A 27,642-nucleotide genomic window follows, 5' to 3' on the forward strand; every position below is an offset into this window, starting at 1 on the left:
AAAAATCAAAATAAAACACTGAAATCAGAATATGCTGAAACCACCCCGGGGTTTTTCTGAATAAAATCCAATTTTGGGCTTTTTGGTGACCGGGTTTGGGGTTTTTGTTCAGTTTGGGGCTGGGACTGTTGGAGTTCTCTGTGCCAATAAAATTCTGGTGTTGGAAATTTGGTGTTTGGGGTTTTGGTGTTTGGGGCTTGGAATTTCAGGGTTTGGGGTTTGGAATTTTTGGGTTTGGGGTTTGGGATTTTGGGATTTGGAGTTTGGAATTCTGGGGTTTGGGGCTTGGAATTTGGGGATTTTGGTTTTGGGATTTCAGGGTTTGGGATTTGGGGTTTGGAATTTTGGGATTTGGTGTTTGGGGTTTGGGATTTTGGAATTTCAGGGTTTGGGATTTCCTGAGCCCTGTGGGGCGAGGGAGGGGTTGGGGTGGGAGGGACCTCAAAGCCCATCTGGGGACACCTTGGGGACATCCCTGGGGACACTTTGGGGACACTTTCTGCCATCCCAGGTGGCTCCAGCCGTGTCCCTGTCTGGTGTCTCTGTCCCTGTCCTGTCCCTGTCCCTTTCCTGTCCCCATCCCTGTCCCTCTGTCCCTGTCCCTGTGTCCCCTCTGTCTCTGTCCCTTTCCTGTCCCCTATGTCCTTGTCCCCATCCTCTGTCCCTTTCCTGTCTCTGTCCCCTCTGTCCCCATCCCTGTCCCCATCCTTTTCCTGTCCCCTCTGTCCCTGTCCCCATCCCTGTCCCTGTCCCTCTGTCCCTGTCCCCTTCCTGTCCCCATCCTGTCCCCTCTATCCCTGTCCCTCCCCAGCAGTGACAGTCACACTGTGCTGCCACCTCTGTCCCTGTCCCTTTCCTGTCTCTGTCCCCATCTCTGTCCCTGTGTCCCCTGTCCCCATCCTGTCTCTGTCCCTTTCCTGTCCCTCTGTCCCTGTCCCTCTGTCCCTGTCCCTTTCCTGTCCCCTCTATCCCTGTCCCTCTCCAGCAGTGACAATCACACTGTGCTGTCACCTCTGTCCCTTTCCTGTCCCTTTCCTGTCCCCTCTGTCCCTGTCCCTCTGTCCCTGTGTCCCCTGTCCCCTCTGTCTCTGTCCCTTTCCTATCCCTGTCCCCATCCCTGTCCCTCTGTCCCTCTGTCCCTGGTGCAGCCCCAGCCCCCCCCAAATAGGACAGACCCCCCCCCCCCCCCCCCCCCTCCTCAGAGCTCTCATTAATGACCTGCCCTAATTAAGCGGCGCTAATTGCACAGGGGGAGGAGCTGCTGCGGGCGGGGCTGGAGCCTCGGGCTGCCAGAAACCCCAAAAATCGGCTCAAAACCCCAAAAATCGGCTCAAAACCCCAAAAATCGGCTCAGAAACTCCAAAAATCGGCTCAAAACCCCAAAAATCGGCTCAGAAACTCCAAATTTTAGCTTAGAAATTCCAAATATTGGCTCTGAAATTCTGAATATTAGCTCTGAAATTGCAAATATTGGCTCTGGAATTCCAAATATTGGCCCTGAAATTCCAGATATTGGCTCAGACATTCCAAATATTGGCTTTGAAATTCCGAATATTGGCTCTGAAATTCTGAATATTGGCTCTGAAATTGCAAATATTGGCTCTAAAATTCCAAATATTGGCTCAGAAATTGCAACTATTCCATGTAAAACTGCTGGTTTGGGAATAATTATTGATCAAAAATCAGAACCCTCCTCAATTAACAGGATAATTAACATAAATTCAGTGTGGAAATATTCATGGGTTCAATAGTAGCAGATTTATCAATATTTTCTATTGACAGGATTGGAAATAAAAGTTTTGTAACCTAAAGTATACTAGGAATAAAAGAAATAATATAAAAATTAATAAATAATAGAAATAAAATGAAATTATTACATTTTTGGACAGAGAGAAAGGTGGAAAAAAATCAAATTAGGACCAAAAAAAATTTTAAAAAGTGGGGAAAATTGTTTTGAGAGGCTAAAAAAAATTGGAAAAATGGGGGAAAATGGATTTGAACCCTCTGGTCAGTGAGGAATAATTAAAAATAATTTTAAAATAAATTAAAAATCGTTTTAATTCCCTGTAAAATCAGGATTGCAGCAGCCTCAGGGGCACGGGGAGCCTTTAATGAGTTGCTTTAAACAGAAGCTGGAAGGTGAATTTGGGTATTTTCGGTGCTGAAGGAGGAATTTGTGTCCTTGGGAACACAAAAGTGGCTCAGGGCCCGTCTGGAGAGGAATCCTGAGCTGGTGTGGGGGGAAAAAAAATGGAATTTTGGGGTTAAAGCAGCAGAATTTGGGGTTTGTGGGCTCCAGGAGGGGTTGGGGATCCCTGCAGGAGGTCAGAGTTCAGTGGTTTGCATGGAAACACTCAATTTTTGAATTGAAATAGTGAAATAATCCTGAAATAGTCCTGAAATCATCCTGAAATAATCCTGAAATAATGCAAAAAAATGCTGAAATAATACTGAAATAAATAATACTGAAATAATACTGAAATAATAGTGAAGGGAGAGGGGACAGGGATGGGGACAGGGGACGGGGACAGGGCGAGGGGACAGAGGATGGGGATGGGGACAGGGGACAGGGATGGGGACACAGGCAGGGAGAGGGACAGGGGACAAGGATGGGGACAGGGACCAGGGACAAGGATGGGAACAGGGGACACAGATGGGGACAGGGGACAGGGATGGGGACACAGACAGGGATAGGGATGGGACAGGAACAAGGATGGGGACAGGGGACACAGATGGGGACAGGGACAGGCATGGGACAGGGGACAGGGATGGGGACAAGGATCAGGGGACAGGGGTGGGACACTGGGGACAGGGGTGACACCTGGCACGGGGACAACAGCGCAGGGCGGGGAGGGAAGGCTGAGTGGGGGAGGGGTTCACACCTGGGTTATCAATTCTGGGTTATCACACCCGGGTTATCACATCTGGGTTATCACACTGTGTTATCACACCTGGGTTATCACACTGTGTTATCACATCTGGGTTATCACACCCCTGTTATCACACTGTGTTATCACATCTGGGTTATCACACCCCTGTTATCACACTGGGTTATCACATCTGGGTTATCACACCCGGGTTATCACATCTGCGTTATCACACCCGGGTTATCACACCCGGGTTATCAATTCTGGGTTATCACACCCGGGTTATCAATGGTGTTATCAGACCCGGGTTATCACACCCCTGTTATCACACGGGGTTATCACACCCGGGTTATCAATTCTGGGTTATCACACCCGGGTTATCACACCCGGGTTATCACCCTGGGCTATCACACCCGGGTTATCACACCCGGGTTATCACACTGGGTTATCACTGGTGTTATCACACTGCGTTATCACACCTGGGTTATCACTCTGTGTTATCACACTGCGTTATCACACCCGGGTTATCACACTGGGTTATCAATAGTGTTATCACACTCGGGTTATCACCCTGGGCTATCACACCTGGGTTATCAATGGTGTTATCACACCCCTGTTATCACACTGGTTATCACACCCGGGTTATCACACTGGGTTATCAATGGTGTTATCACACTCGGGTTATCACACTGCGTTATCACACCCGGTTCACGCTGCCAGGGTGGAATTCTGGATTCCAGGGGTGAGGAGGATTTGGGGGCACGGGGGGTTCCGGGGCACGGAGAACCCCAAGGATTCCCGGTTTCTGTGGTGCAGTCGGTTCCAGGGGTCAGAGCTCCGGTCCCCGGTGGCCCCGAGCCCCGCTGTCCCCGGTGGCCCCGAGCCCCGCTGTCCCCGCTGTCCCCGGTGGCCCCGCTGTCCCCGGTGGCCCCGAGCCCCGCTGTCCCCGCTGTCCCCGAGCCCCGCTGTCCCCGGTGGCCCCGAGCCCGCTGTCCCGGCAGGTGGTGCTGCCGCCGCCGCGAATAAAGTCGGGAGAAGAAAAGCGGCCAAACGTGAGCGGGATGGGGCGGCGGGAGCGGGGAGGGACCGGGTAGGGAGGAGGCAGGAGCGGGCAGGAGAGGGCAGGAACCGGACAGGGACCGGGAAGGAACCGGGTAGGAGCGGCAGGGACCGGGCAGGGAGGAGGCAGGAGCGGCAGGAACCGGGCAGGGAGCGGGCAGGAACGGGGTAGGAGCAGCAAGGACCGGGCAGGAGCGGATAGGGACCGGGCAGGAACCGGGCAGGAGCGGATAGGGACCGGGTAGGAGCGGATAGGGACCGGGCAGGAGGGGCAGGAACCGGGCAGGAACGGCAGGGACCGGGCAGGAGCGGGCCGGGAGAGGGCAGCGAAGAGCTCGGGCCGCCCGGGCGGCGGGGAGAGGCTCGGTACGGGGGGAGGAGAGGCTCGGAGCGGCACCGGCTCCATCCAGCCGCTCCCTGCCGGGCTGGAACGGAACGGGAGAGCGGCGGAGCAGCGGGCGGGGAAGCGCCGGGGCCACTCCCGGTGCCGCTCCCGAAGCCACTCCCGGAGCCTCTCCCGATCCCGGAGCCTCTCCCGATCCCGGAGCCTCTCCCTAAAGCCACTCCCGGTGCCGGTGCCGATCCCGGTGCCGCTCCCGGTGCCGCTCCCGGTGCTGATCCCGGAGCCCCTCCCGGTGCCGCTCTCGGTGCGGCGGAGCAGCAGCTGCAGCAGCTGCAGCAGCAACGCTTCAAAGTGAAATTCCGGAGGAAATTTAAAGAGCATCCGGATCCGGAGAAAGACAGAAAGAAAGAGGAAGGGGAGAAGGAGGAGGAAGAGGAGGAGGAGGAGGAGGAGGCGGCGGCGGGAGAGGAGCGGAACCGGCGGGGATGGGGTGAGAGCCGCGGCCGCCGTTCCCGCTCTGCTTTTGTTGTTCCTTTGGTTATTTCGTTCTTCGTCGCTTCTCAGGCAGCGAGGACGGGAATTCAAGGGTTAAATCGCTTTTTTTTCCGCGCTGCCAGCTGGAAAGTTTCGCCTCGCCTTTTATTTTTGGGGCAGGGAAGTGGGGAAGGGCGAGTTGCTGCAAGTTCTTGAAATGAATTCCCTTGGAAGGGAAAACTCCGGGATTTGTGGAACCCGAACCGGCGGGGCTGTGCCCGAAAACTTTCCGGAGAGTTCAAAATCCCGATTTTCCTTGGCTTTGTTGCGGGTCTGGATGCAGGAAAATGGATCCCGGTTGTGGTTTTGGGGGTGGGAGCTGCTGGAAACCCCCGCGGGCCCCGCCGGGAGGGAAATTCCGCGAGGGGGATTCGGTGTTGGGGTCTGCTCTGGGAATTCTGGGGCTTGGAATTTGGGATTTGGGATTTAGGATTTTGGGGGTTGGATTTGGGGATTTGGAATTTCAGGGTTTGAAATTCCGCGGCGGGGATTCGGTGTTGGGGTCTGCTCTTGGAAATTTGGGGTTTGGGATTTGGGATTCTGGGGTTTGGGATTTGGAATTTCAGGGTTTGAAATTTTGCGGCGGGGATTTGGTTTTGGGGTCTGCTCTGGGAATTCTGGGGTTTGGGATTTGGGGGTTTGAGATTTTGGGGTTTGGGATTCTGATGTTGGGATTTTGGTGTTTGGGATTTGAGATTTTGGAGTTTGGAATTTCGGTGCTGGGGTTTTGATGTTGGGGTTTTGCGGTTTGAGATTTTGGGGTTTGGGATTTTGGGATTTGAAATTTTGGTGTTTGGAATTTTGGGGTTTGAAATTTTGGTTGTCGAGGTTTTAGGGTTTGGGATTTTGGGATTTGAAATTTTGGTGTTTGGAATTTTGGGGTTTGGGATTTGTAATTTAGGGTTTGAAATTCTGCTGCAGGGTTGTGGTGCTGGGGTTCAGTGGATTTTGGTGGATTTTGGTGGATTTTGGTGGATTTTGGTGCAGGACAGGAGCTCAGGCTGGCTTTGATTGATGCCCCAGTTCTCTTTTTGGAATCCTGGCAGATCATTCCCTCCCAGCTGAGCTTTGGAATAAATCACATTCCTATTCCTAAAATCCACCATTCTCCTTTGAAAACATTTTCCTTTCTTAAAATTTCCCCCCTTTTTTTTTTTCTTTTTAATTTCCATTACTCTGAAATTCCAGCAGAATTTCCATAACTCTGAAATCTCAGCAGGATTTCCATAATTCCTCTGGAATCCCAGCAGGATTTCCATAACTCCAGAATTTCCACAACTCTGAAATTCCATCAGAATTTCCACAACTCTGCCTGCAAAGGAGATTTAAAAATCAACCTCAGGGAGCTGATTTGAGTTAAATTCTTTTTTAAATCAATATATTAATCCATTAAAATCTCCATTTCTTTAATTCTCATTTTCTCCTGGCTGGATGATGTTTGAAGAATTCCTGAGCTGCAGCCTGGCTTTGATTTTTAAATTTTAATTGCTCAATTAAATTTTAAATTTTCAAATTTGAATTCCATCGTAGCAGTGTTGGTGTCCCAGAGCAGGAGGAGGAAAAGGGACCCCCGGGAGGCTCCAGAATTCCAGAAAAATCCATTTCTGTGGGGTTTCCAGGCCCCTGGGGGGTGTGTGACCTTGCTGGGGCTGGCCCTGGTCTGGAGCAGCTGCCCCGGGGATCCCCTGGGAACGGGGCAGAGCTGGAGCCGATCCTGGAGCTGCTCCCCAAGGTCACGGCTGGGAAAACCCTCCTGGGGAGGGGAAATCCCAATTGGGGATCCCCAAACCCCCAAATCCCCACTGGGGATCCCCAAACCTGTCCCCAAACCCCTAAATCCCCACTGGGGATCCCCAAACCCCAAATCCTGACTGGGGATCCCCAAACCCCTAAATCCCCACTGGGGATCCCCAAACCCCCAAACCCCGATTGGGGATCCCCAAACCTGTCCCCAAACCCCAAATCCTCACTGGGGATCCAAACCCTGTCCCCAAACCCCAAATCCTGACTGGGGATCCAAACTTTGTCCCCAAACCCCCAAATCCATCTTCCCAAACTTTATTCCCAAAGTCCCAAATCCAGTTTTGGAGCCCAAACTTGTCCCCAAAGCACTAAATCCATTTTTGGAATTGAAACTTTGTCCCCAAAACCTTAAATCCATCTTCCCAAACTTTATTCCCAAAACCCTAAATCCTGATTTAGGATCCCAACTTTGTCCCCAAAGCCCCAAATCCATCTTTGAAATCCAAACTTTGTCCCCAAAGCTCCAAATTCATTTCTGGAACCCAAACTTTGTCCTCAAAACTTTAAATCCATCTTCACAAACTCCCAAATCCATCTTCCCAAACTTTATTCCCAAACCCCCAAATCCAATTTTGGAACCCAAACCTTGTCCCCAAAACCCCAAATCCTGATTTGGGATCCAAACTTTGTCCCCAAAGCTCCAAATTCATTTCTGGAACCCAAACTTTGTCCTCAAAACTTTAAATCCATCTTCACAAACTCCCAAATCCATCTTCCCAAACTTTATTCCCAAAGCCCTAAATCCATCTTTGGAACCCAAACTTGTCCCCAAAACCCTAAATCCATTTTTGAAATCCAAACTTTGTCCCCAAAGCACTTCTGCAGTTCAGTGTCCCGGGGAGAAATCGTGGAATATCCTGGGCTGTGGAATATGGAATATTCTGGATTGAATTAATTGTGGAAAATCCTGGATTGAATTAATTGTGGAAAATCCTGGATTGAAATGTGAAATATCCTGGATTGTGGAAAATCCTGAATTGAATTGTGGAATATCCTGGATTGAAATGTGAAATATCCTGGATTGTGGAAAATCCTGAATTGAATTGTGGAATATCCTGGATTGTGGAATATCCTGGATTGTGGAATATCCTGGATTGTGAAATATCCTGGATTGAATTAATTGTGGAAAATCCTGGATTGAATTAATTGTGGAAAATCTTGGATTGAAATGTGGAATATCCTGGGTTGTGGAATGTGGAATATCCTGGATTGAATTGTGGAAAATCCTGAATTGAATTGAATTGTGGAATATCCTGGGATATGGAAAACCCTGGATTGAAATGTGGGATATCCTGGGTTGAAATTTGGAATATCCTGGATTGAATCGTGAAATATCCTGAATGGAAATGTGGAATATCCTGGGATAAATTGTGGAATATCCTGGATTGTGGAATATCCTGGGATATGGAATATCCTGGATTGAATTGTGGAATATCCTGGATTTAATTAATTGTGGAAAATCTGGATTGAAATGTGGAATATCCTGGGTTAAATTGTGGAATACCCTGGGCTGTGGGATATCTTGGGTTAAATTGTGGAATACCCTGGGCTGTGGAATATCCTGGGTTAAATTTTGGGATATCCTGGATGCAGAGGGATCCCCCAGGCCCTGGCCAGGAGCAGGACCGGGATCAGGGCTGGGAATTCTCTGCACCCCCCGAGGCCCTGCAGGGGTTGGAATTTGGGGGGAGGAGCTGGGGGCTGCCGTTATCAGCAGCACTGACAGACAGACAGACAGCCAGACAGATAGACAGCCAGCCTGGGGCTGCTGGGGGGAGATAAAAGGAGAGCAGACAGACAGACAGACAGCCCTGGAGCAGCAGGGGGAGGGGCAGGGCCGGGCTGCCAGCCCCGCTCGGTGCCCCAGTTCTGCCCTGTGGGGGCGGGGCGGCCCGGCCCGGCCCGGGGATCCGGGGGGGATCCTGGGGGGATCCCTGGGCATCCCGGGGGGTTCCGGGGGGGATTCTTGGGGGGGGATCCCTGGGCATCCCTGGGGGGTTCCTGGGCATCCCTGGGGGGTTCCTGGGGGGATTCCTGGGCATTCCTGGGGGGTCCCTGAGGGGATTCCTGAGGGGTTCCTGGGCATCCTGGGGGCATTCTTGGGCATCCCTGGGGGGATTCCTGGGGAATTCCTGGGGCATTTCCTGGGGGGATTCCTGGGGGGATTCCTGGGCATCCCTGGGGGATTCCTGGGAGGATTCCTGGGGGGATTCCTGGGCATTCCTGGGGGGATTCTCCCTGTTCAGGGATCCCTCGGGGGATTCTCCCTCAGGGAGGGGAGGCAGATGCTCGTCCCTGTCCTGCTCACACCCGTCCCTGTCCTGCTCACACCCGTCCCTGTCCTGCTCACACCCATCCCTGTCCTGCTCACACCCATCCCTGTCCTGCTCACACCCATCCCTGTCCTGCTCACACTCATCCCTGTCCTGCTCACACCCGTCCCTGTCCTGCTCACACCCGTCCCTGTCCTGCTCACACCCATCCCTGTCCTGCTCACACCCGTCCCTGTCCCCTCACCCATCCCTGTCCTGCTGGGCTGGCTGTGTGACGCTGTGGCAGGACAGCTCGTGTGACACTGTGGCAGGACAGGACAGTCTGTGTGACACTGTGGCAGGGCTGGCAGTGTGACACCGTGGCAGGACAGTCTGTGTGACACCGTGGCAGGGCTGGCTGTGTGACACCGTGGCAGGACAGGGCTGGCAGTGTGACACTGTGGCAGAACAGTCTGTGTGACACCCATGGCAGGGCTGGCAGTGTGACACTGTGGCAGGACAGGACAGCCCGTGTGACATTGTGGCACTGCTGGCAGTGTGACACCGTGGCAGGGTTGGCAGTGTGACATTGTGGCACTGCTGGCAGTGTCACACCGTGGCAGGGCCGGCTCTGTCCCTGCCAGCCCCTGGCACCCCGTGCCGCTGCTATCCCGGCCCTGCCCGGTGCCATCTGGCCCTGCTGGCCCAGCTCGGTGCCCTGGCCCTGTGTCACCGTGTCCCCAGCTCTCCTCGCCCTGCTGGGTCACTGCTGCTCTGCCCAGAGCTGAGGGACAAATCAGAGATCAGAAACCACAGATAACAGGTCAGAAATAACAGATAACAGATCAGAAACCACAGATAACAGGTCAGAAATAACAGATCAGAGAAACCACAGATAACAGATCAGAAATCACAGATAACAGATCACAAATCACAGATCAAAGATCAAAAATTACAGATACCAGATCAGAAACCACAGATAACAGGTCACAGATAACAAATCACATATACCAGATAGCAAATAAGAAATCACAGATAACAGATAACAGATCACAGATAACAGATCAGAAATCACAGATAACAGATAAATCACAGATAACAGATCACAAATAACAGATCAGAAATCACAGATAACAGATTGCAAATAAGAGATCACAGATAACAAAAGCAAATCACAGATAACAAATAGCAAATAATCACAGATCACAAATCACAGATAAAAAATAACAAATCGCAGATAACAAATCACAAATAACAAATCATAGGTAACAAACATTCCTTGGGACCTCCTCTGGATCCTCCCTTAACATTCCCTGACTCATTCCTTGGATCCCTGGATCCTCTCTAAACATTCCTGAATCCCTGGATCCTCCCCAGCCATCCCTGGGACCTCCTCTGGATCCTCCCTTAACATTCCCTGACTCATTCCTTGGATCCCTGGATCCTCTCTAAACATTCCTGAATCCCTGAATCCTCCCCAGCCATCCCTGGACCTTCCCTGGATCCCTCCAGGAGCAGCCCTGGGGGCTTTGGGTCCTTGCCCGGGCAGCACCTGGAGGGAGAGGGGAGGAGTGAAAAAAAAAAAGGGAGCTTTTAATGGATATTCACTGAATTAGGGGTGCTTTTAATGGATATTCACTGAATTAGGGGTGATTTAATGGATATTCACTGAATTAGGGGAGCTTTTAATGGATATTCACTGAATTAGGGGTGCTTTTAATGGATATTCACTAAAAGCTGGGGTGCTTTTAATGGATATTCATTTCATTATGGGTGCTTTTAAAGGGTATTCACTAAAAAAGGGGTTCTTTGAAAGGATATCCACTAAATTAAAGGGTTCTTTTAATGGATATCCACTGAAAGAAGGGGTTCTTTCAAGGATATTCACTAAATTATGGGGTACTTTTAAAGGATATCCACTAAATTTAGGGGTGTTTTAAAGGATATTCACTAAATTCAGGGTTCTTTTAAAGGATATCCACTAAATGAAGGTGCTCTCTCAGTGGATATCCACTAAAAGAACTTGCAGCAACTCACAATTCCCCTTCAAACAAAATGCAAGGCTGAACATTCCAGCTCAGAAGGTGTTAAAAACCCAGCGTTTAACCCCTTCCTGTCCTGGATACCCCCTCATTCAGTGGAATGGTAAAAAACTCATTTTTACCTCCCTGGGCTGCTGAATTCTGCCCTTCCCCCTGTGCTGGATCCCTTCCAGCGCCACCAGATCTTTGCTCCTCCTTAATTATCTGCCCAGGCCAGCCCCGGGGTGTGAGTGGTTTTATTTACACCTTTATTTATTTATTCCCCCTGAGCAGGAAAGGAGCTGTCAGCATTGCAGGGGTCAGCTCGGGAAGGGGGACAGGAGTGGGAACCCCAGAGCTGCTTTGGTGTTTGGGGAGCAGCTCAGCTCTGTCCTGTCCCTCTGTCCTGTCCCTCTGTCCTGTCCCTCTGTCCTGTCCCTCTGTCAGGTTGGAGGTGATGGGAAGGGGTTGGGATGGAATTCCCAGAGCAGCTGAGGCTGCCCCCATGGGTGCCCAGGGTTGGGGAAGGGAAGGTCCAGAGGAGCCTTGGAGCTGTTCCCAGAGCCTGAGGGGGCTCCAGGAGAGCTGGAGGGGACACGGAGGGACAGGGAGACAGGGACAGACTTCAGGATGGACAGGGAGACAGGGACAGGATGGACAGGGAGACAGGGACAGGGACAGGATGGACAGGGACAGGGGGACAGGGATGGGGTCTGGAGGGACAGGGACACAGGGACAGGATGGACAGGGAGACAGGGACAGGATGGACAGGGAGACAGGGATGGGGTCTGGATCCAGCCCCATAGAGGGACAGGGACAGGGATCCTGGAGGGACAGGGTGACAGGGACAGGACTCCAGGACAGACAGTGACACAGGGACAGGATGGACAGGGGGACAGAGATGGGGTCTGGAGGGACAGGGAGACAGGGACAGGACTCCAGGATGGACAGGGAGACAGGGATGGGGTCTGGAGGGACAGGGACACAAGGACAGGACTCCAGGACAGACAGGAAGACAGGGACAGGGATCCTGGATGGACAGGGAGACAGGGACAGGATGGACAGGGAGACAGGGATGGGGTCTGGAGGGACAGGATGGACAGGACAGACAGGGACAGGATCCTGGATGGACAGGGGCACAGGGACAGGATGGACAAAGACATGGGGACAGGATGGACAGGGAGACAGGGATGGGGTCTGGATGGACAGGGACACAGGGACAGAATAGACAGGGACACAGGGACAGGACTCCTGGACAGACAGAGACACAAGGACAGGACTCCAGGATGGACAGGGAGACAGGGATGGGGTCTGGATACAGCCCCATAGAGGGACAGGGATCCTGGAGGAACAGGGACACAGGGACAGGGATCCTGGATGCACAGGGACAGGACTGCAGGATGGACAGGGACACAGGGACAGGACTCCAGGACAGACAGGGACACAAGGACAGGACTCCAGGATGGACAGGAGCCCAGGAACAGCTGCTGTGCCCGAGGAATGATCTCCCAGGAGGGTTTTCCATCAGGCAGCAGCACCACGTGGGCTTGGCTGGCAGCTCTGGAGCCTCCCAGGCTCCTGGTGGCCCCCTCCCTGCTCCTCTTGCACAGCTCTCCCAAATATCCCCCACAGCAGGGAATGAACCTGGCTCAGAGCTGAGGAATGGCTGCAAACGAGCAGCTCTGTGAATACTGGGGCCACACAGAGCTGGGTTGTGTGGGGAATAACAAATCACAAATAAATTTTGGGTTTTTTCCCTTGCCAGGGAATGAATCCCTGTGGAGGCAGCGCTGGGAAGGAGCCTGAGAGCAGCTGAGAGAGGCCTGAGGAGGGGACACCCCACTAACTGCACCAGCCTCCTGCCCCTACTAACAAATGTCAACAACTCGGTAAATCCTGCCTCTGTCCTTTCCAAAAGCAGCCAGGATTTGGGGATTTCAGGGCAGAAATGTCCATTTTCCCCCTGTGCCAAAGATAGGTCATGATCCACGTGGAAACAGAGCCTGGGAAATTGGAATCTCACTCCAAAAATGCAGGCAGGGCGGGTGGGGAGTGTGCTGTGGGAGAAATCTGAGCCAGGGCTGGCACCTGGGAGGGGGAAGGAAATCAAATCTTCCCTGCTGGGCTCTGGGGCTGGCCCTGGGAGGCTCCAGGGGGTGGATTGATGGCACAGGCTGCTCAGGCAGCGAGCAGCAGGAGCAGGGCTGGGGGAGCTGCACGCTGCAGGGGTGTGCCAGAGAGGGCAAATCCCAAAAAACATCCCTGGGTTTGGGTTCTGAGCAGAGCCAGAGGAGCAGCTGGGCTGTTGTGTCATGGAAAACATTCCTGAAACCAACCAGCCTCCTTTTCCTTTTCCTTTTCCTTTTCCTTTTCCTTTTCCTTTTCCTTTTCCTTTTCCTTTTCCTTTTCCTTTTCCTTTTCCTTTTCCTTTTCCTTTTCTTTTCCCTTTTCCCTTTTCCCTTTTCCCTTTTCCCTTTTCCCTTTTCCTTTCTCCCTCCCCTGGAACACCTCGGGGGCAGCAGCCCTGCTCAACTCCTGGGATATTCCTGACCCTGGGATTTTCCTGGCCCCAAATCCCTGACCCTGGGATATGCCTGATCCTGGGATATTCCTGCCTCCAAATCCCTGACCCTGGGGACAGCATCCTGGGGTATTCCTGATCCTGGGACATTCCTGACCCTGGGATATTCCTGACCCTGGGGCAGCATCCTGGGGTATTCCAGCCCCAAACCCCCAGCCCTGGGAGCAGCAGCCCTGCTCAGCTCCTGGGCCATTCCCAGCCCCAAACCCCGCTGGGCTGGGGGCTCCCTGTGCCTCTGGGGGTGCAGAGTTCCCTTCCATTCCTGCTCTGATCCTGGGGTGTGCAGGGCAGGAGGAGCTGTGCTGAGGGGAGGAGCTTTGTGTGCTCAGTTCCTGTGTCTGTCTGTCCGTCCATGACCAATTCCTCCATCCATGAGTGGCACACTCTGGAGAATCATGTCTGTCAACGATGCTTGTAGCCACATTTCCCTTCACATGGAGCAGCAAGGCACAATTCTTCCCAGGAATATTTCTGGGATTCACATTCTCTGAACCTCAGAGAGAGAAAACACAATTCTGACCATTTTCTGTGCCCCAGCAGAATGCAGTGTGGGATTGTTCCCCTCAGCGATGGAGCTCTGGCTCCTGTCAGGCCCAGGGCTGTGTGTGTGTGTCAGGACTGTCAGGACAGTCACGACATTCTGGGCAGATTCAGTTTGGATGCAGTGGAATATAGGATAATCTGGTGTAATTAAGTCATTAATTACCCTCCTGATATCCATGCAGCCCTCCTCATCATCCCTCCTCCCTGCCACGGGGGTCATCCTGTTTCGATAAATGCTTACAGAAAGAGAGATAATAATTGTTGGAATTCTTTTCCTCTGAGTTCCCCACAGCTTCCCAGGGATTTTTCTGGGAGAACCGTGTCCAGAGGATCTGTGATTTCCTCAGGGGCTGGCTGGCACCTGGCAGCAGCTGAGCAGGACAGAGGGAAATTGCTGCACTCCCTCCTTCCCTCAACACCTCACACAGAAACCAGAACTCACAGACAGCTCTGAAATGTGTGATTGCTCTGCACCAGGATTTTGCCTTCTATTTATTTCCCAAAATGAGACATTTGCATCAGCCCAGCCCCTCCCATCCCTGCTCTGTGATGAAATGAGGTTATTAGTGCTTCACACGTGTGCAGCTCCTCTCTCTAATTGGGTCAGGGGTCTCAAATTGGGGCAGTGCTCCCAGGGATGAAGTCAGGGAGGTCTTCCTCAGGGCTCTGTGACCCTCTGGCACCATCCAAGCCCCTGCCTGGTGATGGATGGACAGAGCCCAGGTGCTGGGCACTGTTCTGCTGCTCTCAGTAATTCCTTTAATGCTTCACTTCTATAAATGAGCTCACCATGTAACAATTAGCTTTAGATTGTGATTTCTACAGCAGATTTAAGCATCTAATAATCACCAACCTGTCACTGGTGTATCAAACTTCAGTGGGAGTTGGTTCTGATCCTCAGCTGAAATTCAAACCCTATAAAATCAGGATTCAACAGCCCTGGTGGATCTTAACAGAAATGTGGATTGACCTGAGATCCTAACCCTATAAAATCCGGATTCCAATGTGAATTGGCTCTGACCCTCAGCTGAAGTTTTAACCCTATAAAATCAGGATTAACAGCCCTGTTCTCCTGTTGGTGTATCTAGCTTTGATATGAATTGGTTCTGACCCTCAGCTGAAGTTTTAACCCTATAAAATCAGGATTAACAGCCCTGTTCTCCTGTTGGTGTATCTAGCTTTGATATGAATTGGTTCTGACCCTCAGCTGAAGTTTTAACCCTATAAAATCAGGATTGCCAGCCCTGTTCTCCTCTTGGTGTATCTAAACTTCAATATAAACTTCAGCTGAAATCTTTACCCTATAAAATGATCATTCAAAGTGTTGTTCTCCTCTTGGTGTATTTAACTTCAATATGAATTAATTCTGACCCTCAGCTGAAATTTTAACCCTATAAAATCAGGACTCAAAGCCCTTTTCTCCTGTTTGAATATGAATTGGTTCTGACCCCCAGCTGAAATTTTGACCCTATAAAATCAGGATTACCAGCCCTTTTCTCCTGCTGGAATATGAATTGGTTCTGACCCCCAGCTGACATTTTAACCCCATAAAATCAGGATTACCAGCCTTGTTCTCCTCTTGGTGTATCTAAACTTCAATGTGAATAAGTTCTGACCCTCAGCTGAAATTTTAACCCTATAAAATCAGGATTAACAGCCCTGTTCTCCTGCTGAAATATGAATTGGTTCTGACCCCCAGCTGACATTTTAACCCCATAAAGCCAGGATTACCAGCCCTGTTCTCCACCCCTGCAGGGAGCAGCCCATCTTCAGCACCAGGGCCCACGTGTTCCAGATCGACCCAGCCACCAAGAGGAACTGGATCCCTGCCAGCAAACACGCCCTGACCGTCTCCTACTTCTACGATGCCACCCGCAGCGTCTACAGGATCATCAGCGTGGGGGGCACCAAGGTGGGCACTGCCCCGGGCACCGCCCGCCAGCTGTGCCCCCAAAGGGACAGCTGGGTCCCTAAAGGGACAGCTGGGTCCCTAATGGAATGGCTGTGCCCCTGAAGGGACAGCTGTGCCCCTAAAGGAATGGCTGTGCCCCTAAAGGGACAGCTGGGTCCCTAATGGAATGGCTGTGTCCCTAAAGGAGCAGCTGTGTCCCTAAAACAATGGCTGTGCCCCTGAAGGGACAGCTGGGTCCCTAATGGAATGGTTGTGTCCCTAAAAAATGGCTGTGTCCCTAAAGGAGCAGCTGTGCCCCTGAAGGGACAGCTGGGTCCCTAAAGGAGCGGCTGTGTCCCTAAAAAATGGCTGGGTCCCTGAAGGGACAGCTGTGCCCCTGAAGGGACAGCTGTGTCCCTAATGGAATGGCTGTGTCCCTAAAGGAGCAGCTGGGTCCCTAATGGAATGGCTGTGTCCCTAAAGGAGCAGCTGTGTCCCTAAAACAATGGCTGTGCCCCTGAAGGGACAGCTGGGTCCCTAATGGAATGGTTGTGTCCCTAAAAAATGGCTGTGTCCCTAAAGGAGCAGCTGTGCCCCTGAAGGGACAGCTGGGTCCCTAAAGGAGCGGCTGTGTCCCTAAAAAATGGCTGGGTCCCTGAAGGGACAGCTGTGCCCCTGAAGGGACAGCTGTGTCCCTAATGGAATGGCTGTGTCCCTAAAGGAGCAGCTGTGTCCCTAAAGGAGCAGCTGTGTCCCTAAAGGAGCAGCTGTGTCCCTAAAACGATGGCTGTGTCCCTAAAGGAGCAGCTGTGCCCCTAAAGGAGCAGCTGTGCCCCTAAAGGAGCAGCTGTGCCCCTAAAGGAACGGCTGTGTCCCTAAAAAATGGCTGTGCCCCCACAAAAGCTGCTTTTCCCCACAAACACCCGCTGTTCCCTCCACAAAAGCAGCTGATTCTCTGATTGATTCCCTGATTCCCTGATCAATTCCCTGATTGATCTCTTGACTCCCTGACTGATTCCCTGATCAATTCCCTGACTCCCTGATCCATTCCCTGACTGATTTCCTGACTCCCCGATCAATGCCCCGATCAATGCCCCGATCAATGCCCCGATCAATGCCCCAATCAGTCCCCCAATCAGTTCCCCGATTAGTTCCCCGATCAGTTCCCCGATCAATGCCCCAATCAATGCCCCAATCAGTTCCCCGATCAATGCCCTGATCAATGCCCTGATCAATGCCCCGATCAGTTCCCTGATCATTCCCTGATCAATTACCTGATCAATCCCCCAATCAATCCCCCAATCAATCCCCTGATCAGTTCCCTGATCAATGCCCCAATCAGTTCCCCAGTCAGTTCCCCGATCAGTTCCCTGATCAATGCCCCGATCAATGCCCAGGCCATCATCAACAGCACCATCACCCCCAACATGACGTTCACCAAGACCTCGCAGAAGTTCGGGCAGTGGGCTGACAGCAGGGCCAACACCGTCTACGGGCTGGGCTTCGCCTCCGAGCAGCACCTGAGCCAGGTGAGCTGGGCACTGAGCCAGGGGAGCCAGGTGAGCTGGGGACTGAGCCAGGTGAGCCAGGTGAGCTGGGGACTGAGCCAGGTGAGCTGGGGACTGAGCCAGGGGAGCCAGGTGAGCTGGGGACTGAGCCAGGTGAGCTGGGCACTGAGCCAGGGGAGCTGGGGACTGAGCTGGGGACTGAGCCAGGGGAGCCAGGTGAGCTGGGGACTGAGCTGGGGCCTGAGACAGGTGAGCCAGGTGAGCTGGGGACTGAGCCAGGTGAGCCAGGTGAGCTGGGGACTGAGCCAGGGGAGCTGGGACCCTGAGCCAGGTGAGCTGGGGACTGAGCTGGGGACTGAGCCAGGTGAGCCAGGTAAGCTGGGCACTGAGCCAGGTGGGCTGGGGACTGAGCCAGGTGAGCTGGGCACTGAGCTGGGGACTGAGCCACGTGAGCCAGGTGGGCCAGGGACTGAGCCAGGTGAGCTGGGGACTGAGCTAGGTGAGCTGGGGACTGAGCCAGGTGAGCCAGGTGAGCTGGGGACTGAGCCAGGTGAGCTGGGGACTGAGCCAGGTGAGCCAGGTGAACTCGGGGACCTGTCCCAGGTGAGCTCAAGGACCTGGGAAACCTGGGGAAACCTGTCCCCTGTCCCAGGTGAGCTCAGGGAATCTGTGCCAGGTGAGCTCCGGGACCTGGGAAACCTGAGGAAACCTGTCCCCTGTCCCAGGTGAGCTCAGTGACCCCCTGGAGAAGCCCCTGCTGAGGTGCTGTTCTCACCTGGCTGGGTGGAACTCAAGGTGCCAAGGCTCTCAAGTGGCTCTGCAGCTGCACTGCAGAGGGGTCTGGGGGCCACAGGTGCAGCTGGGGCTGCAGGTGCAGCTCCTGTGCTGAACCCACAGCCCTGGGTGCCAAACTCGGGTACAAATCCCTGGATTTTGGTGCTGGAGAGAAATTCCAAAGCGTTGCAAAGGAGGCTGCAGGCAGAGCGTCGTTATGTATTTATATAATATATTATATGTTGTATATTTATATAATTTAAATATAATTTCTGTTATGTTGCTCTGCTGGTTCCCAGCCCAGGGTGACTCTTCCCTTCCCCTCCAGTTTGCAGAGAAGTTCCAGGAGGTGAAGGAGGCGGCTCGTGTGGCCAGGGAGAAATGCCAGGATAAAACTGAGCTCACCAACCCTGCCCTGAGCCTGCCTTCCCACCAGGTGAGGCTGGGGAAGGGGAGAAAACGGGGAGAAAACGGGAGGAAAAGGGAAAAAATGCTCCCTGTGCTGCTCCCATCCCCTTCCCTCCCGGAGCTGTGTGTGCCCAGCCAGGCTGGACTGGGTGTGGGTGGCACCGGTGCCCCTGAGGTCACATAAATGAATTAAAAATGAATTAATTCATTAATTAGTGCTGCTGGGAAGGGTCTCACTCTGTGCCAAACCCGTTTCATATCTCACAGACCCATGCAGGGCTGAGGAGGTTTCTTCTCCTCCTCCTCCTCCTCCTCCTCCTCCTCCTCCTCCTCCTCCTCCTCCTCCCCCCCTCCTCCTCCTCCTCCCTGGAGTTTTCTTGCTGTTGTTTGCTCACTGTCCCCAGGGGTGGCCCTGCTGGAGGTGCCCACCTGTCCCTGTCCTTCCTCCCAGCCCCATCCTCACCTGTCCCTGTCCCCAGGTGCTGCCCAGCCCCATCCTCACCTGTCCCTGTCCCTGTCTTTCCTCCCAGCCCCATCCTCACCTCTCCCTGTCCTTCCTCCCAGCCCCATCCTCACCTGTCCCTGTCCCCAGGTGCTGCCCAGCCCCATCCTCACCTGTCCCTGTCCCCAAGTGCTGCCCAGCCCCACCTGTCCCTGTCCCCAGGTGCTGCCCAGCCCCATCCTCACCTGTCCCTGTCCCCAGGTGCTGCCCAGCCCCATCATCAGCTCCAACGGGCCCGGGGAGGACAAGCTGTTCCGCAGCCAGAGCGCGGATGTGGAGATCAGCACCGAGAAGGAGAGGCTGAAGAAGATGCTCTCGGAGGGGTGAGGCTGCTCTGAGCCCCAGATTCTCCCCTCTGGCAGGGCTGGGCGCTCGGTTTCGTCATCCCAAATAATTCTGATCCGTTCTGACCTTTTCATTCTCTGCCTGCTGATCTGAGCCTGGGCTGCATTCACAGAATCATTGCAGAATCCCAGAAACAATCCCAAAATCAGTCCCAGAATCAATTCCAGAATCATCACAGAATCACAGAATCAATCCCAAAATCAGGCCCAGAATTAATCCCAGAATCATTCACAGAACCAATTCCAGGATCAATCCCAGAACCAATCCCTGGATCTGTCCCAGGACCAATCCCAGAACCAATCCTTGGATCTGTCCCAGGACCAATCCCAGAATCAATCCCAGAATCAATCCCAGAATCAATCCCAGAACCAATCCCAGGATCAATCCCAGGATCAATCCTAGAATCAATCCCAGAGTCCCAGGATCAATCCCAGGGTCCCGGACTCAGCCCCAGAGTCCCAGGCCCAGGCCCAGGACCAATCCCAGGATCCATCCCAGAATCAATCCCAGGTTCAATCCCAGAACCAATCCCAGGATCAGTCCCAGGATCAATCTCAGACACCCAGGATCCATCCCAGACACCCAGGATCAATCCCAGAGTCCCAGGCTCAGCCCCGAGTCCCAGTCCCAGGCTCAGCCCCGAGTCCCAGTGCCAGGCCCAGCCCCGTTCCCAGGATCAATCCCAGACTCCCAGGATCAATCCCAGACTCCCAGGGTCAATCCCCGAGTCCCCGCGCCAGGCCCAGCTCCGTTTCCAGGCTCAGTCCCGGGATCGATCCCATGCCCAGCCCCGTTTCCAGGCTCAGTCCCTGGATGAATCCCAGGATCAGTCCCTGGATCGATCCCAGGCCCAGCCCCATTTCCAGGATCAATCCCAGACTCCCAGGATCAATCCCCGAGTCCCCGCGCCAGGCCCAGACCCGTTTCCAGGCTCAGTCCCTGGATGGATCCCAGGCCCAGCCCCGTTTCCAGGATCAATCCCAGACTCCCAGGATCAATCCCAGACTCCCAGGATCAATCCCCGGGTCCTAGCACCAGGCCCAGCCCCGTTTCCAGGATCATTCCCAGGATCAATCCCCGGGTCCTAGCACCAGGCCCAGCCCCGTTTCGGATCATTCCCAGGATCATTCCCAGGATCAGTCCCAGGATCAATCCCAGGCTCAGTCCCAGGACTGATCCCAGGCCCAGCCCCGTTTCCAGGATCAATCCCAGGGTTGATCCCAGTCCCAGCCCCGTTTCCAGGATCATTTCCAGGCTCAATCCCCGGGTCCCAGCACCAGTCCCAGCCCCGTTTCCGTGTCCCCAGCTCGGTGAGCGAGGTGCAGTGGGAGGCCGAGTTCTTCAGCCTGCAGGACAACAACTCCCGGCTGGCGGCCGCGCTGCACGAGGCCAACGCCAGCGTCGAGCAGTGGAAGAAGGAGCTGGCGGCGTACCGGGACGAGACGGAGGCGCTGCGGCAGCGGGTGAGGGCACGGACGGACAGACAGGGGGACGGACGGGGGGACAGACAGGGGACAGACAGGGGGACAGACAGGGGGACGGACGGGGGGACAGGCTGCTCGGGGTGCTGGGCTTGGAGCGGCTGATGGCCAGCTTCCCTCCCTCAGGGTTCCCAACATCCCTCCCTCAGGGTTCCCTCAGGAATGCCTCAAGGTTTCCTCAGGATTCCCTCAGGATTTCCAACATCCCTCCCTCAGGATTCCCTCAGGGTTCCCTCAGGATTCCCTCAGGATTCCCTCAGGATTCCCTCAGGATTCCCTGGTGTTATTCCCAATATCCATCCCTCGGGATTCCCTCATGATTCCCTCATGATTCCCTCAGGATTCCCTCATTATTCCCTCAGGATTCCCTCAGGATTCCCTGGTGTTATTCCCAATATCCCTCCCTCAGGATTCCCTCAGGTTTCCCTCAGGATTCCCTCAGGATTCCCTGGTGTTATTCCCAATATCCCTCCCTCAGGATTCCCTCAGGATTCCCTCAGGGCTCCCTCAGGGCTCCCTCAGGATTCCCTCAGGATTCCCTCATGGTTCCCTCAGGATTCCCTCAGGATTCCCTCAGGGTTCCCTGGTGTTATTTCCAATATTCTTCCCTCAGGATTCCCTCAGGATTCCCTGGTGTTATTCCCAACATCCCTCCCTCAGGATTCCTTCAAGATTCCCTCAGGATTCCCTGGTGTTATTCCCAACATCCCTCCCTCAGGATTCCCTCAGGATTCCCTCAGGATTCCCTCAGGATTCCCTCAGGATTCTCTCAGGATTCCCTCAGGATTCCCTGGTGTTATTCCCAATATCCCTCCCTCAGGGTTCCCTCAGGGTTCCCTCAGGGTTCCCTCAGGATTCCCTCAGGATTCCCTCAAGATTCCCTCAGGATTCCCTGGTGTTATTCCCAATATCCCTCCCTCAGGATTCTCTCAGTATTCCCTCAGGATTCCCTGGTGTTATTCCCAATATCCCTCCCTCAGGATTCCCTCAGGATTCCCTCAGGATTCCCTCAGGATTCCCTCAGGATTCCCTCAGGATTCCCTCAGGATTCCCTGGGTCCCTGGCCCGGCAGGGTCACAGAGGGAGCCGTGCCTCAGGGAGCTCCTCCATCCCCGTCCCCAAATCCCCATTTTGGAGCATCCTGGGAATTGCAGGATCCGCTCCTGGCCGGGCGAGCTCCTCGCCCTCGGCGCTGCCCGCAGAGCTCAGAACCATTTTAAAAATGAATCCTCCTCATTTTAAAAATGAATCCTCCTCATTTTAAAAATGAATCCTCCTCATCAATAATCCAAGGCGCCCAGCTGCATTTTCCAGGGGAGCTCTCCTGGGCAAACCCTTCCAGCTCGGCCCTGCAGCAGCTCCAGAGCGTCCCAACCCCTGCAGAAAGCACAGGCACCGTCTGAAGGGCTTTTTTGAGCCATAAAATGGGGTTTTTTGAGATATAAAATGGGGTTTTTGGAGCCACCAAGTGGGTTTTTTTGAGCCATAAAATTGAGGTTTTTTGAGGTATAAAATAAGGTTTTTTTGAGCCGCAAAATGGGGGTTTTTTGAGGCACAAAATGTTTTTTTTTCAACCACCAAGTGGGTTTTTTTGAGCCATAAAATTGAGAGTTTTTGAGATATAGAATAGGGTTTTTTTGAGCCACAAAAGGGGGTTTTTTGAGGCACAGAATGGGCTTTTTTGAGCCACAAAATGGGGGTTTTTCAGCCACAAAATGGTTTTTTTTGACACATAAAATGGGGGTTTTTTGAGATATAAAATGGGGGTTTTTGAGCGACAAAATGGGGGGGTTTTGAGCCACAAAATGAGGGTTTTTTTGAGGCACAAAATGGGTTTTTTTCAGCCTCCAAGTGGGTTTTTTTGAGCCATAAAATTGAGGGTTTTTGAGATATAAAATAGGGTTTTTTTGAGCCACAAAGTGGGGGTTTTTTGAGCCACAAAAGGGGTTTTTTTTGAGGCACAGAATGGGGTTTTTTGAGCCACAAAATGGGGGTTTTTTGAGCCACAAAATGGGTTTTTTTCAGCCACCAAGTGGGTTTTTTTGAGCCATAAAATTGAGGGTTTTTGAGATATAAAACAGGGTTTTTTTGAGCCACAAAGTGGGTTTTTTTGAGCCGCAAAATGGGGTTTTTTTAGGCACAAAATGGGGTTTTTTGAGCCGCAAAATGGGGGTTTTTTGAGCCACAAAATGGGGGTTTTTGAGCCACAAAATGGGGGTTTTTTGAGACATAAAATGGGGTTTTTTTCAGCCACAAAATGGGTTTTTTTCAGCCACCAAGTGGGTTTTTTTGAGCCATAAAATTGAGGGGTTTTGAGATATAAAATAGGGGGTTTTGAGCCACAAAGTGGGGTTTTTTGAGCCGCAAAATGGGGTTTTTTGAGACATAAAATGGGAGTTTTTTTAGATATAAAATGGGGTTTTTTGAGCTGGGGCCAGGACTTGGCTGAGGCAATGTCACCCTGCAGGTGGCAGAGCTGGAGGCTCAGGGCACCCCGGATTCCTCCAGTGACAACAACAAGGAGGAGCTGAGCCAGACCCTGGAGGAGCTGGAGCTGCTGCTCAAGGCCAAGGAGGAGGTGAGGCTGGCAGGGCCCCAAAACCTGGCAGAGCCCCCAAAACCTGGCAGGGCCCCAAAACCCGTCTGACCTGTCAGACATTAACATAACACATAATATTCATGTTAATATTTGTAAAAAGCCACTCATAAACACACATTTTTACACTGACACACACAATATTCATGTCAATATACACATAATATTCATGTTAATATTCATGTTAATAATGTTCATGTTAATATGCACATAATAGTCATGCTAATAATATTCATTTTTATATGCACACAATATTCATGTTAATATTCATGTTCATAATATTCATGTTAATATGCACATAATATTCATGCTAATAATATTCATTTTTATATACACATAATATTAGTGTTAATAATATTCATGTCAATATACACATAATATTCATGTTAATATTCATGCTAATAATATTCATGTCAATATACACATAATATTCATGTTAATATTCATGTTAATAGTATTCACGTTAAAATATACATAATATTCATGTTAATATTAATGTTAATACTATTCATGTTAATATACACACAATATTTATGTTAATATTCATAATATTAATGTAATATACACATAATATTCATGTTAATATTCATGCTAATAATATTCATTTTTTATATGCACACAATATTCATGTTAATATTAATGTTCATAATATTCATGTCAATATACACATAATATTCATATTAATTTTAATAGTATTCACATTAATATATACATAATATTCATGTTAATATTCATGCTAATGATATTTATTTTTATATACACATAATATTCATGCTAATATTCATGTTCATAATATTCCTTTTAAAACAGACACAATATTCATGTTAATATTTGTAAAAAGCCAATCACAAAATACACGTTTTTCACACTGACACGCACAATATTCATGTTAATAGGCACATCATATTCATGTTAATATTCATGTTAATAATATTGACGTTCATATTTGCAAAAAGCCAATTATAAAATGCACATTTTCCCCCAGGAGATCCAGCTGCTGAAGAGCCAGAGGTGCGGCCGCTGGGAGGCCGAGGGCGAGCGCGAGGAGACGCTGCAGAAGCTGCAGGTGAGGGTGAGGATCCCCCCTGGATCCCCCCTGGATCCCCCCTGGATCCCCCCCTGGATCCCCCCCAGGATCCCCCCCAGGATCCCCCCCAGGATCCCCCCCAGGATCCCACCTGGATCCCTCCTGGATCCCCCCTATGATCCTCCCCAGGATCCCCCCAGGATTCCCCCCAGGATCCCCTCTGGATCCCCCCTGAATCCCACCCTGGATCCCCTCTGGATCCCCCCCTGAATCCCCCCCTGGATCCCACCCTGGATCCCACCCTGGATCCCACCCTGGATCCCACCCTGGATCCCCCCTGGATCCCCCCTGGATCCCCCCCTGGATCCCCCCCTGGATCCCCCCCAGGATCCCCCCCAGGATCCCCCCCAGGATCCTCCCCAGGATCCCCCCAGGATTCCCCCCAGGATCCCCTCTGGATCCCCCCTGAATCCCACCCTGGATCCCCTCTGGATCCCCCCCTGAATCCCCCCCTGGATCCCACCCTGGATCCCACCCTGGATCCCCCCAGGATCCCCCCAGGATTCCCCCCAAGATCCCCACTGCATCCCCCCTGGATGCTCCCTGGATCCCCCCAGGGTCCCCTCAGGATCCCCCCCTGATCCCCCCCAGGATTCCCCCCAGGATTCCCTCCAGGATCCCTCCAGGATCCCCCCTGGATCCTCCCCTAGATCCCCCCTGGATCATTCCCCCTGGGATCCCCCCTGAATCCCCCCCAGGATCCCCCCGGCTCCCCCACCCCGCTGGCATTGTCCCCATCACAGCCTGGCCAAACCTTTTTTCATTCCCAAACGCTGAGCACAGGCTGCCCACAAAGGATTTCCAGAAGATTCTGGCTCCAGCCCGGGGAGGGGACAGCGGGCACGGCCCGGGGGAGCCCAGGGCCGTGAGCAGTCCGTCCGTCTGTCTGTCCCGCAGGAGCTGGAGGCGCGGAACGCGGAGCTGGAGCAGCGGCTGCAGCTGGCCGAGCAGAGCCTGGCAGAGAGCCTGGCGCAGAGGGACAGGGCGCAGCTGGAGGTCACCCGGGTGGCCGAGATCATGGATGTGAAGATCTTCGAGCTCAGCGAGCTCAGGCAGGGCCTGGCCAAGCTGGTGGAGAGCAACTGAGAGCAGCAGAGCCCTGGAGAGGGGCACCTCCGCTGGGGTGGGCACCGAGAGATCCTGGGGCACCTCTGCTGGGGTGGGCACCGCCAGGGATCCTGGGGCACCAAGAGATCCTTGGGCACCTCTGCTGGGGCTGGGCACCAAGAGATCCTGGGGGAACCACCCAGGGATCCTGGGGGAACCACCCAGGGATCCTGGGGCACCTCCGCTGGGGTGGGCACCAAGAGATCCTGGGGGAACCACCCAGGGATCCTGGGGGAACCGAGAGACCCTGGGGGAAACACTCAGAGATCCTGGGGCACCAAGAGATCCTGGGGGCACCACCCAGGGATCCTGAGGCACCTCAGCTGGGGCTGGGCACCGCCAGGGATCCTGGGGAAACTACCCAGAGATCCTGGGGGCACTGAGAGATCCTGGGGGAACCAAGAGATCCTGTGGGCACCAAGGGAGCTCCTGTGGGCACCGAGAGGTCCTGGGGGAACCACCCAGAGATCCTGGGTGAACCAAGAGAGCTCCTGTGGGCACCCAGAGATCCTGTGGGCACCATCCAGAGATCCTGGGGCAACAAGAGCTCCTGAGGGCACCGAGAGATCCTGCAGATACCAAGAGAGATCCCGTGGGCACCAAGAGCTCCTGAGGGCACCAAGAGAGCTCCTGTGGGCACTGAGAGCTCCTGCAGACATCACTGAGATCTCCCATGGGCACCACCCAGATCTCCCGTGGGCACTGAGAGCTCCTGAGGGCACCAAGAACTCCTGCAGACATCACTGAGATCTCCCGTGGGCACTGAGAGCTCCTGAGGGCACCGAGAACTCCTGCAGACATCACTGAGATCTCCCGTGGGCACCACCCCGAGCTCCCGTGGGCACCACCCAGAGCTCCCGTGGGCACCACCCAGAGCTCCCGTGGGCACCACCCAGATCTCCCGTGGGCACTGAGAGCTCCTGTGGGCACTGAGAGCTCCTGCAGACATCACTGAGATCTCCCGTGGGCACCACCCAGAGCTGCCGTGGGCACCCAGTGTCCCCGGCCCTGTCCGGGCAGGATTTGTCACCCACCAGCAGCTGCCTGGCCAGAGCGGGCACCAGGCTGGGCACGGAGCTCCTGAACCTCTCCTGCACCCCCAAACCTCTCCAAGGAGTTCCCAAGGTCTTCAGATCCTCTCCAGGGAGCAGCTGGAGCCCCAAACCTTCTCCAGGGAGAGCCTGAACCCCCAAATTCTCTTCAGGGAGCACGGAAACCCCCAAACCTTCTCCAGGGAGAGCCTGAACCCCCAAAACTTCTCCAGGGAGCACGGGAACCCCCGAACCTTCTCCAGGGAGAACCTGAAGTCTTCAAATCCTCTCCAGGGAGCCCCTGAACCCCCAAATCCTCTCCAGGGAGCACCTGAACCTCTGACACTCTCCAGGGAGAACCTGAAGTCCTCAAGTCCTCTCCAGGGAGATCCTGAACCCCCAAACCTTCTTTGGGGAGAGCTTGAACCCCCAAATCCTCACCAGGAAGCACGGGAACCCCTGAACCAGGGAGCCCCTGAACCCCCAAACCTCTCCAGGGAGCTCCTGAACCCCCAAACCTTCTCCAGGGAGCCCCTGAACCCCCAAATCTTCTCCAAGGAGCACCTGAACCCCTGAATCAGGGAGCCCCTGAGCCCCCAAATCCTCTCCAAGGAGCACCTGAACCCCTGAATCAGGGAGCCCCTGAACCCCCAAATCCTCTCCAGGGAGCCCCTGAGCCCAGCCCAGAGGTGCCAGCTGTGCCCGTGTCACTGTGCCACCCCCGCTGCCACCCCCGCTCTGTCCCCCAGGTTTTTACATTTTCTAGGGGGAGGGGGCCGAGCCCTTTTGGGGTGGGGGGGATTTTTCTGTAGTTTTTTAGGAACCACTTGGCCTTTTGCAGATCCTGCCTGGGCAGGCAGGAGGGGCTGGGCACAGCCAGCACCAGTTCCTCCTCTTCCTCCTCCTCTT

At 53.3% G+C, this 27,642-nt stretch overlaps 2 protein-coding genes across 3 annotated transcripts in view; both read left to right on the forward strand.

Annotated features, from left to right (window-relative positions):
- SUGP2 (SURP and G-patch domain containing 2) overlaps positions 1-3,961 on the forward strand; it is a gene marked incomplete at its 3' end in the record, with an annotated part of 15,116 nt that extends 11,155 nt beyond the window's left edge. Inside the window, exon 8 of the mRNA XM_084220963.1 lies at positions 3,684-3,961. Within this exon, the coding sequence (XP_084077089.1) occupies positions 3,684-3,961 (278 nt within the window). The remainder of the gene's footprint in view (positions 1-3,683) is intronic.
- A 734-nt stretch (positions 3,962-4,695) lies between these two features.
- On the forward strand, positions 4,696-25,808 carry HOMER3 (homer scaffold protein 3). Of its 2 annotated transcripts, XM_084220904.1 has the most exons (10): positions 4,696-4,759; positions 12,645-12,768; positions 15,759-15,915; positions 17,292-17,423; positions 18,505-18,612; positions 19,288-19,409; positions 20,738-20,894; positions 23,380-23,490; positions 24,494-24,574; positions 25,493-25,808. In XM_084220904.1, the coding sequence occupies exons 2-10, from the start codon at positions 12,755-12,757 to the stop codon at positions 25,679-25,681; spliced, it is 1,071 nt and encodes a 356-aa protein (XP_084077030.1). In that variant the 5' UTR covers positions 4,696-4,759; positions 12,645-12,754; the 3' UTR covers positions 25,682-25,808. The 2 variants fall into 2 exon arrangements, with proteins under 2 accessions (XP_084077030.1, XP_084077031.1); XM_084220905.1 differs by lacking the exon at positions 12,645-12,768 and having other exon boundaries at positions 4,701-4,759.
- Positions 25,809-27,642: the final 1,834 nt, after the last annotated feature.

This window comes from Fringilla coelebs, assembly GCF_963513975.1.
Source record: "Fringilla coelebs genome assembly, chromosome: 24".
Taxonomy (NCBI): Eukaryota; Metazoa; Chordata; class Aves; order Passeriformes; family Fringillidae; genus Fringilla; species Fringilla coelebs.